This window comes from Apostichopus japonicus, chromosome 10 (genome assembly GCF_037975245.1).
Source record: "Apostichopus japonicus isolate 1M-3 chromosome 10, ASM3797524v1, whole genome shotgun sequence".
NCBI classification, from domain to species: domain Eukaryota; kingdom Metazoa; phylum Echinodermata; class Holothuroidea; order Aspidochirotida; family Stichopodidae; genus Apostichopus; species Apostichopus japonicus.
Genome location: NC_092570.1, coordinates 1,934,732 through 1,947,017, shown reverse-complemented (window position 1 = coordinate 1,947,017; position 12,286 = coordinate 1,934,732). Strand labels below are relative to the sequence as shown.

At 37.1% G+C, this 12,286-nt stretch overlaps 1 protein-coding gene across 1 annotated transcript in view; it reads left to right on the top strand.

Annotated features, from left to right (window-relative positions):
- The first annotated feature begins 583 nt into the window (after positions 1–583).
- LOC139974751 (uncharacterized) overlaps positions 584–12,286 on the top strand; it is a 65,206-nt gene continuing 53,503 nt past the window's right edge. Inside the window, exons 1-3 of the mRNA XM_071982140.1 lie at positions 584–935; positions 1,630–1,681; positions 6,956–7,012. Of these exons, the coding sequence (XP_071838241.1) occupies positions 898–935; positions 1,630–1,681; positions 6,956–7,012 (147 nt within the window). The 5' untranslated portion in view covers positions 584–897. The remainder of the gene's footprint in view (positions 936–1,629; positions 1,682–6,955; positions 7,013–12,286) is intronic.

Here is a 12,286-nt window from a genome sequence, read left to right as displayed (position 1 = left end):
GGGTATATTTGGCAATGACTTTCAGTGGGTCTAGTTTGGGATGGTCTGAAATCTCATCATCCCATGGAGTAATGACCATAGAATTTTATTTATTTAATTAAAATATGTCAGAAAACTGAGTTTATCGGCAATAAACTGAGTTTTTGGAACTATTGCACATCATGCTTGACATATCCACCGCCCACACAAACAGGTGATACAGTCAAAGATGTTGACGGTTTTAAGTCTGAGGTATAGAAAATGGCCTTTAGGGTTGAACGAAAGGAATATCATGATCCCAACGAGCCTCCCCCACCACTTTGGACCGCTGTTGTTTCTCTTTTTTCCTTCCCGTAAATGTTTTTGAAACTTTTGCGATGTCGTTTCACTTCATTATCACAGCCCCGAGACGGTTTGTCAGGTTTGTGGAATGTTTGATTCCGTCGTTAACTTTCAAAATGTTGCAAATTCTGTCTGGAAAACGTCCGCAACATGGCGTCCCATGGGAAATCCAACTTGTTGATCAGAAGTGGTTCTCCCTAACTCTCTGAGAAGAAGCCCCGCCTATAGAAAGAAGTTCCGTCAACAGTAATGCTATTGCTCTACGTTGCTGGCGAAGTAGCGCACCGTTCCGTCAGGCATTATCTGTGTGAGGGACTAGATTTTCCACCGCTTTTCGTCCCGAAACTGATAGCATTTTGTATGATTTTTACGGATAAACTGGATACGTAAGTCCCTCCATGGTGCAATATTAGCACCAAGAATTGTGTGAATCTAGAAAAATATATCCAGTTCGGTCATAATCATACCTAATTCACTGCATGACATTGCCTCCACACTGAAGTTCCTGATCCAGGGTTAGTTACTGGCCGTTTTCATGTGAACAAGCGGGCATTTGCTGCCACAGGAACAACAATTATGTCTTCAAACATCTTGAAAAGCTCTATATGGATCTGGTAAGTTACATATCAAATTATCTAATCTATGAGTTATTGAATTGTATTGGTATATCGTAATTTAGGTATACCGTTTGATGCCAGTCTCGTCACCCAGGACTGACGGGTACCTTCGGCGCTCAATGGTGCACACGCTTTCTTATTTTCAGATAGAAGTGTATAGGTTAAAAGATGTCGCCTCCGTGTGAAGGATTAGGAACGATAAAAGGAAACAAAGTACTAAGCTGAAGCAAAGAACCTTCTAACTGCTCTTTCATGAATTTGTATAATTTATCCTAAATACATGTTAGCGAGATTTTCTCGTTAAACAGTACTGAGACGTACATAGACCTTGGGTCTCTTAATTGCCATGCTACCTGTAGCTATACTAGGGACAAAGGTTACTATACTATATTGACGGATTAAATGTCATAGATGCAATATTAAGGGGTTTTCAAAGTTAATTTATATCATAATTACCTCTTGAGATGCAAGATACTATTTTTTTAGCATATATTTTGGTGTCTGATATCATTTGTTCATGGAAGGTTCTCAACTTTCTATTGCTCACTGTCTTTACATTCACTCGGTCAATGTATCTTTAAACGATTCAATGAAGATGAAATTATGCAACTGGAATATCTAGTTAGCATTTTCGAGTCTGAAAATGTGGTATTACATGAAGTAAATACGAATGTTTTGTCTTTTTTTACAGGTTCCTAACTCTTTGTATATTCTTAGTAACGGTGAACTATGTGAATGGTCAGGTGAGTCAACCTATTTTTTTTTTACTGCATGTCATTTATCAATGTTTAGTTTGTTTCTAGGAAGTGTTCTAGGGAAATATCTCGTAATGTTTCATTTCTGTAGGAAAGTATTACGTTTTTGAAGGTTTATAATTAAATTGTAGCAAACTTGAAACTTCAAAAGTTATAGGTACATTTTGAAGCTTTGGTTCGCACCTCTTGCATAAATTACGCCTAGCTTTGACCTTTGTTGCATATTCATACCAGCTCCTCCCATCTAATTGAAGGGTATCCGGTATAGTCTCTTACTTGGTCGTCTACTCTGGAACATGATCGTCTGCTCTTTCTGTTATGTGTTACACCGTGTATTTAGCCCGCGTATTCGTAGTGTTCTAGTACAGTACTGTGCCGTGTACGCGTACGCTGACCTTTTGGTCTAACCGCAATAGATGTAATGTTCTTCAAGTGTTTTTTGTTTCTTTTCATGATTTTCATGATTTGGTATAGGCTTCGCTCACCCCAAGTTACCTTCTTCAACGGAGTCGTGGAGTGAACTATGTAGGCATAACGTTGTATCTTGGCAACTTTACAGTACAAAAATAACATCTTAAGCCTGACAAGAGCAAGAGGCTCAGCCCTACCCAACTTAGGCCTAGCCTAGGGCCTAAGTTGGGCCTAGGCTAGGTCTACTCTTAAGTTAGGTTAGTTCACCATTAAGGCGTTAGTTAGGCTTAGCTACATTTGCCTGACTTGCCTGCTTTACATTATGTTAAATTAGTACACTTAGTTTTAGCGGACAAAGAATGCTTCTATTTTTGCACAGCCAAGTCATGTTACTTGTTAGGATTATTGAAACTGCACCATTGTTAGCAAAGGATATGTCAATGGTAATTGCCCAGATTTTCATTATGGTTCAGCACAAATTTGTGTAAATGTTTTCATTTGATGCATTGCAATATCTAGGTATGTAAGAGCATAGAACTACACAAATTTATATCATAATTAGTAAAATTTGCCAGTTCAAAGCCATGACTGAGTGCACAATATTCAATAATTCAGCCCACCATTTTATTAGAACTTAGGATGAAACTAGGCCTAAGTTAGGCCTATATAAACAGTGAGGTATATATCCTACATGGTACTTGGTAGGACCTAATTCAAGTTAAATTGCTGGCACAAGAGGGAATATGATTAATCTGACTTAACATCTACTGCAGCCGTAATATATTTAATGGATAATCTTCAAAGAAAAGCTGGAGTCTTTTGTATATGAAATTCTTAGAAATAGTAATGTAAACATTTTAAGTATTTGCCCCAACAAACTTCATAAAACTTTTGAAATTCAGAAGGCTATTAAATTCTCTTTATATTCTGAAAATACCAGTGAGAACTTAACTTTAGCGAGTAGATTTTTTATGCACTGGCATTTTTAAGCATGTGGCCTAAATTTTGAAATTCTAGGCCTGCTCTACAAACATTTTTATTTTAAATGTTGAATGTCTTAAGCTTATTAGACTTATGGTTTCATACATACGTTTGTGCTGTAATGTGCTACCATTGATTATGCCCATTATGACCGTGATGTAGGACCAATAGTTTACACACTCCATGAGCTCAGCAACACGGATGGCATCAATTAGGTTTCTTTATATAAGCACACAATAGAAACTTGCAAACTACAGTTGAAACATATTGCTAAAATAACTTTCAGGGCTGTATTTAATTTACTCAAAGGTGTTGCTAATTTATTGAGGGAGGTAATGAGAAATGCATAATTCTACCTTTAATCTTTCCACCCTTACAGGGGGGTTAAGTTTGATCACATGTTTTATTTCACCCCTGCTGGGTGAGGTGTACCTTACCAACTTGACTTTGTCTGCCACTCTCTGTCTGATGTTCCGATAAGCAAAATATCACCGGTAAAACTATATATAAATTGTTGCAAGTGTTTTTATAACTGTAGATACATTAGGTGTATAGGCAAAACTAATCTTGACGGTAGACTTTTTTAATTCACATACAACTAAAGGACTTTTAATTAGGTAGGGAACATGGGGGTTCTATTCCGTAAGTAGGTTAAATTTTGCTCAATTTTATCATATAAATGTTTGATGCGTACAGAAATATTACGATTACATTTTTGTTATAATCTTATGTAGAGTGTTTCAAATTATCTCTGCTTCCTCCAAATTTATTCAAGGATGTCGTCCATGCTAAGGCAGTCTGTTATCTCACTAAGAGCATTTCACTTTTAGAATAAACACTTTTAGTCGTAAATTTCGGTAAGTGGTCAAACGGTCTCAGAAGGTAATTTTGCAGGGTTTGGTGGTAAAAGGGATATACCCAGAACACAGTTTCCCCTTAAGCAGAGAGCTGCTACTCTAACAGCTCCCTGCCTTAAGCATACATTGAATAAATGGCTAACCACTATATAGAATTACTGGAAGCAGTAAATTATGCATTATGGGGTCGAGGTGGGGTGGCACTTTAGTGTGGATGGAGGGAGAGGGGGTTGGAATGAAGTGAGTGTGTTGATCTGTCAGGCCAAGGGTATAAATGAGATTCCGTCAATGAATGCATATGTTTTCATTTGTTGAGAGAGGAAGAGGTGTTTGAGGGGATTTACCGTGTTTTCTCAAATCAGATTTTGATAAATAATATGTTTATAATGTTTTATCAATATCAAATATTTTATTCATTGGATGGGTTGGGGGTGGGGGTGGGAAATCTCTGTACTCAAAAACTATTGCTTGTTTTATTTTTGTTAAATCTTGAAGGGTTTAATAAACTAGTTACTTTAGGATTGGGAACAAAGCAAAGAAAAGTGCATTGTACTTAGCATTTTGCAGAAACCAGTGTATGGGATTTCAGTTGATTATCAGAAAAGAACAATATACCAGGTGTTATGCATCAATTTGGTTACTCAGTTTATATTGATTTAATCTTAAAAATCCTGTTATTATACAGCCTGTGTCCTTTAATTGTCTTCTTCCACTTCATTTCAATAATTATGAACTCAAAAAAAAGAAAACAATTATTGCAATTAACCTTAAACTTGAAGTTTACTTAGGCATAAAAATCACTTGAAATCTCATTTCCTCAACTTTTTCACAAAAAAAGTTTTAACCTTGGTGATAAGTTTTATGCAGGTTAAGACTCTGTTTCATTTCTAATAGTAAGCACAAATTTATCGCATGGAAGAACTAGGTCATGAAAACTTTTAAAAAAAAATCTTTAAATACTTTTCCATTAGAAAAGAAACAAAGGCAGGCATGGATGCAGGATATAATATAAAGGAGGTGTGTGAGTCTGAGGTGGATGAATGGAGTTCTGGGGGAAAATGTTTTTAAAAGTTTAGACATAAAATGGTGAAGTCTGAATTTCTTATGCATATTTAGAATATAAATTAGGTCTATATTGAGTTCTAAAAATACTTTTTGAATTTTGTATGAAGTTAAAATATTGGGGGGGGGGGGGAACTGGGTGGGAGGATTTAACACCATCTGGATCTGTGCCTGAGCTAATTAGCTGCATTGGTATGAGATTTATCATTCATAAAAGCTATAACAATACACAGAAGAAGCTGTGTCAACTGCCAATGCATGTTCATTACTCAAGAAGTACTGTATCTAGGAAGGCCCAAAGAAGAGAAATTTTGTGTCACAGTTGGTGAATGCGGCTGCCCTATGACTGGAACCATCTCCAGATTTTCATCATCTAGGAAATTACTAAACCTTTCTATTTGCCTGAAGGGACACCCTTTAGAAATTCCCTTTAGTTTCCTATTGTCTGCATTTTCTATCAATACCACATTGACACTTGATGTCTCAGTGGCCAGTCATCTTAGGTAATTGAACCTGACAAGCCCTTTTTTAAACACTAAATAGAATTTTAAATTGCAAGTTTTAAGAAAAATTGAAAGAGAAGGAAATACAAAGATACTTTTGAAGAGTACTCCTTCAGGTAAAGTTAAGTTTGCTGTCTCATATTACAGGTGCCCTGAAACTAACTAGAGATCTATAATCTTTTTTTCAAATGTTGTTTGTCTTTAAAGGTATAATCCTTACAACCCCCCCCCCCCCTCCCTCCTCTCCCAGTTGAATATATACAACATATATACTGTAGGGTATACTTTAGTAACCCACATGTAATAAGCTTTATGAGTTTACATGGACCCCTTTGCTGTTTGAACTATGACACATGGTAAATAGCAGGCCAGAGGCAAAACACAACATACAGGAAGTTAATACTACTCTCAGCAGGATCATTGTAGAACAGTAGTCTTTGACTTCCCCTTTATATGTTGAAATAGTGTATTTGTGGGGCACTGGTAATGTGAGAGGACCATGACTCATGCTTCTTCTTTTTTTCTATGACTAAAATTAAACTTTTTTCTTTTATGTTTGCGTCTACTCTGTATATTTTTGGTGTCTGGCATCCTGCCCTATTCGAAATTTCTAGATCAGGTTTGCAGACTTGGGAACTACCTGTTTTGACTACACTGATAGAATATCCAGCTGTTACTGGAAAATTCTCTTTCTGTTTAACAAAAAACCTGGCTTTGGGGAGACCAGGATAGTATTACACTGATGGGGGGAAGACAGACCTCACAGAACCGCAAACACTGATTCTGAACATGACTAACCCAACAAGAATTTATTGTAGATATCTGTTTTGTTTCAGTTCTCTTGATTCATACTGACTTTGGGGATCTGTCTGGGTTATTCCAGTTGAAAGACATTAAATATTGTCATTATAACTCATATTTTTTTTCTATACAATGACATAACAGAGTGCTTGTTTATGGTAGAGACCTGCTGATTGAGTGGGTTAAAAGACAAAGCTTTACCCAATGATCTTCACCTTTCCATTGTTAGGCGCATTTTGCATGGTAACGGTTTAAGAAACCATTATCTACATGTCGATGATGATGATGATGAAAAAACACACATGGCAAGCATTACAACTCCCACACAAATATAATATGTTCACATGGTTTGCCACTTCAAAACTTTATAAAGTTTTTCACCCCATGTTCTGACGTTTTACAGGAAAATGAGAACTTTGGGGCTTTAGTACTTCTCACACAGGAACCATGACACTGGGTTGAGATGGCTGTGGAGGGGGCAGGTGAGGTGGGGGGGGGGTGTGCAATGGTCAAACAGTCAAACTAATGTCTGGTGTTGGTATTAGAAGTGCTGCCTGCAGTGGTAACATTTCCACATTTAAATTTAAATCTTATGTTTTTTATTTCAATGGTTTCTTTTCAAGTGTGTTTCTTTATTTTGATTGCAGGAAGATTGCGACCGCAGATGCAAGGCTTGTGCTTGTAGAGGAAGGAAAGGAGACAGGGTAAATAGAGACTTAGTTTATCATTCATTGTAAATATTTCTCAAAAACTCTTCAGATCCCAACATTGGTTAATCAACTTTTCTCTCAGGTCACAATATTTGGTGCACAACCTCCTCTGTGATCATAACAATGGTATTAAAAGTTCATCAAAACTTTTATTACTCTCCTTCAAAGAGCATTTAGTTTGTGGCTGCTTTAAAAAGCAAGTCACGTATTTCTTGCATTCAACACTTTTAATTGTTAGACTGCAAGGCTACACGGAAGATGGCATTGTGCTGATTATTACTTCCAAAAGTTTTGCCAACTTTTCCGCCCACCAAGGATTTTGGTACAGGGTTGACATGGTAACAAGCCAACAATTGTTGCCACTTGGTCAACCAACTAACTTTGTACTTTCCAGTCACAAGGGGATTAAAAATGTGGCACTGATCATGGCCGCAAGACCTATCATATAGATCTGTCACAATCCTTTAATCTTTTTTTTTGATGATCATACAAAAATAAAATAATAATAATGAAATTTGTGAAATTCATAAGAAGCAATTTAATCTCCTTTTTTGAAAAAAATTCTTTGATGTGGTAGATAAATATATATTAAATGGATACCTACCTTCAGCAATTTTGAAGATTAAAAAAAGAAAGAAAAGTTACATTGGGAATAGTCTGATTTTGCTAAGAGAGAAGGATAATGTACTCTTACAGAAACTGTTGAGTTTGAGTTTTTCAATATCTCAAAAGATTTTGACATTTCATAGGGCCCAAAGTATCTATTGGAAGTACTGTCCAAACAGTCTGGGATTTTGTTGCTCAAAAATGTCAATTTAACTCACATGTCATCCCCTATCTTCCCCTCTTTCCAAATGTACCCCTCTTCTGGTGATCCCACTGTTTTTTATTCAAAATCAATTTTCATATCACTTATCACCCTCTGTCTCTTGGTATGAAATTACTTCAAATATAGAAGGAAAAACAAAAGAAGTAGAATCAAAAAGGGCACCTTTCAGAGAACAAACAACAACTGTTCATACATGATCCCTGGTAAATATGTACATCAAACTTTGTCCTTCTCCCGTGCATACCGACACTTTCCAAAATTTGTAGCATTTTTGAATACCTTGATATTAGTGCTACTCAGAAAAGACTCTATTTCTTCGCTTTTAGCAGTAGTTAGCATCAATTTACTGCCTTTTTTTGCCTGAACATTGGTCTTTGGTTTCAGTAATATAGTCTGGTTTATTTGGTAATAATCTTTTGGAATGTCCTCTGCTCTAGAGTGCTTTCACACAAGATCCCGAGCGATGGATCTGATCCGGGATCTGATCCATCGCTCGAAATCAAGTTCTAGCATGAAACTGAAAGCTATCTTTGCTCAGGATCTTACCCGGAGTTTTTGATCCTCCTTTTGGGGGAGATCAGGTCGAGAGTTGGAGATCAATATAACAAATGCGAGCATGGTGGATCATGGTAACCTGAGATCACGATGACATTTAACGATTGTTTTCACGTCCTGTTTCTTGCGGCACGCCACGTGGAGCTGATACAAGAGTGCATGCAACGGGAGCAGCTCGATATTCATAAGGTCCGTTACTCATAAGGTTCATTGGTCATAAGGTTCGTTAGTCATAAGGTTCATTGTTCATAAGGTTCGTTATCCATAATTAGAAAAACAATTCTTTAGTCATAAGGTTCGTTATTCATAATTGGAAAAAAGGTTCGTTATACATAATTGGAAAAAAAGGTTCGTTATTCATCATTGAAAAAAGGTATGAACAATGACCCCTTTTTATTATGAATAACGAACCTTTTTTTCCAATTATGGATAATGAACCTTTTTTTCGAAATATGCACTTTATGAATAATGAACCTTATGAACAATGACCCTTATGACTAATGGTCCTTATGAATATCGGGCTGACCCCCATGCAACCATTACCTGTGCCACAGGTCTGTGGCAACATTGATGTAAGTTGCGTACAGAATGTGGTTTTCGTAACTTTCAGTTTGTTCGATTGCCTACTCATGGTCTGATCACCCACAGGTGGATCCAATGTGAATGTAAATGAAAAAAAGTGGAGTGAAATATGTTTGGTTTTGGTTTACAGTTTACACACACTATTAAGATGTCAGGATCAAGTGTGAAGGCAGATCTCAAGTCTGCTAAAATCTGAGAGGGTTTTTCAAATCATAAGTCATGCTGTCAATTAAATGTCTAACTATGTAGACTAATAAAATAGTTTGCCTGTAGGTGGTATATCTTCTGCTGAATCCTCTCTATCTAATTTGTTCAGGATTTTGAGGGATCGGTCACCAGATTACAGAGTTCCCTCCTGATAATGACAGATATTTTATTTCTTCTTCTTCGTTATCAGATTGGGTTGATACTTTAGAAAAGGGTTTTATGTAATCTAGTGGAAGAGAGGTCATATCCTGTATCAAAATATTTTTGGTTATCTTACCTAAGACAGAGGTTTCCTTTAATCTAGACAAAAAGAAAAAAGTGTTCTTTCCCTGTTCTGCTGATATAGTGGGGGGAATGTGTCTAGACAGGCTGGCTATATACAGTACTATACCTAGACTGATGATAAAATTAGTAGGTTGTGTTGTTACGGAAACCCAACTCCATGAATTGTACTTGACAGCCTGTTTACACTACCTGTAAAATGCAGATCGAACAAAATTGCTCTGTGTTCAACGCTCAGGCTTGGAATTACAGCTGTGTAGTAAAACCCCAACTTCATTAAACGAGATTATGAGATTTTTTATCAAGGTGTAGTAGAACAAAGTTTAAAACTTGGAGCTGCAAGTTGAAATTTTAAAGAATTCCTCCAAAATACAAAATGTTTACCCCCAACCCCCGCCCCCTCCCCCAGCTGATAAAATATTGATACCATAGTGCAAAGAAGAAAGTTTTCTGCTCATTTACCATGCTTATGGTCACTCCATGTCCTATTCCCACTTACACTCAGAACAGTTTAAATATGTGTCCTCTTGATGGTGGAATCTGCCCTATTCTATCATTTAGTTCAGGTTTCAAATTATATCAAAATATTTGCTCCAAAATCCCCATATTATCAGTCTTCATTTAGTTTTGGGGAAGAGAGAGGGGGGGGGGGAAGTAGGGAGCTAAAGGGGGTGGATGGATGAAGGGGATAAGTTAAACAGTACTGATGAACTTCAAAAGTTGGAGGCACTGTGGGAAAGGCACAAAAAGTGGTGAAAATAGGCCTCATTGAAACCAAAGAATAGGAAGAAATAAAGAAAAATTCTTTAGTGTCTTTTCATTCTTCAATATGGCTCTACAGGAAATATGGTGGTACAGGAAATAGAGAAAAGTGTGAATTCATTGCCATACCAATCACATTACTTTGTAAAGGAGATATACACACTACTATCTGAGTATCTGGTACATAATTATACAAATGGTTCCGATCACATGGTTTTCAACTCGTAATTTTACCGTGAATGACTTTGTACTTAACTGATTATCTCTCTCGGGAACATGGTAGCAACATATGACGATCTAAGAAATTTAACAACCTGGGATGGATGATGACCTTAACCCACTATTAGTTATGTAATACTTTTGGCATTGAAACTGCTTTCCTTAGAATAGTAACAATAGTCCATCATAAGTCTTGGGAGTAATTTTCCCACAGCATTTTGTTTATAATTACCCCCGTATTACTTCCTGTATGATAGCATACCGATTAGGAATCACCAGTGACCACATGTCTATTCGAGATCCTCGTTGGGAGTGCTAAAAACAATAGAGGTGGTGGAAATCTGCAGGCCAGGGGAAGGAGCCAACCAGGATGCTATGGTCTGTTTGTAACAAAACTGTAAAAAGAAAAAACCTCACATCGGATTCTAAGGGCGTACGAGAAAGTTACAAGGAGAAATAGTAATGGAATAGCTGCATTCTTTCAACTTCCGTTAAAATTTATGAGAAAATATACGATATTAACCAACAGTGTTTCCTACCCAGAAACATGGTCGTCAGTGAAGCTTGACACTTTCTGAGGAGAATGACACTAAACTAATAAATAGAGTTAGGGTTAGTTCAAACTGCCTGGGAAAAACATGTGAAGAAAAATACAATCTATCTAAGATGTGGGAAATGACTCTTAACCTGATAAACAATGTGTACTGCATGGGAAAAACAAATTCACTTTATAAACCAAATAACCGTTGTGGTTTTTTTTGGTAAAGGGGGAAAAGTAAAGTTGTATTATACAACTTTGGAATAGCTGCTGAAGAAGAGATCCGACCAGGATCAGGCCCTCTAGCATATTTTTGTTGCTGCACCTGCCCTGATCTGTGTGCGTGACCACCCTGGCACCCCCCCCCCCTATAATGTTTCTTTGTTGTTCTTAGTGTTTGTTTGCTTTTATTCTATTTTCCTTTGTTGAAGCGCTTAGAAACTTTTGTATTAGGCGCTATATATATCTATATAGGCGCTATATGTGTGTAGCTGTGTGTGTGTATTTTCTGGGATCGATGGTCGTGTTTAACACTTCTGTTACACCTCATTCGAAAGTAGGTCAAATTACCGGCTTTAGAAGTTTCTTTTTGCGAGAGTCTACACACCCTTTAAGGTTTTCTCCATCTCTTAGACATTGCACAATGAGAAGCCATTTATCCCAAACAAATGATCTATCTCTACAAATAGATTTATATATTTCTTAGCTTTCTGGAGTAGATTGCAATCACCAAATCATCTCAGTTGTTCGGGGTGATGATGAAGGCAATGATTGCCTCAACTTGGTTCCATGTGTCACCATTTTCATTCTGGTACTGGCGTTAAATAGATGGAACCAGGGAGCTGGTACCTGACCCAAATAGTAACCCCCCTGATCGAGGGGATCATAACGAATGGCTAACTAAGCAATTGTACTGCAAAGTATCGCAATCCTAAAGGGTGGCAGGGGACAAAAAAAACTATGCCGAATTTCAAATATGCTGAAACAGCTGAGATCTCTTTGTTATGCTAAGCTGCCTTGCAAGTTCAAGTTTCCATTGAACAATGTTATGAGATATTTAGTGGTACATATAAAGGCTTCCTTTACAATTGTTGGTAGTAGGCCTTGACCAGATCAGTTCTGTTTTTTTTTGCTGCAAAGCTGTTTTCTACTTAGCCAAGGTGAATGGCTGATATATCACATGCTGAAATAACACGTTTGTGTGCGAGTGCGTGCGTGCGTGTGTGTGTGTGTGTGAGTTCATTGGTTAAAAGTATGTCACCAAAAAGACACAGGTCCCTGGTATTGTTGGCGC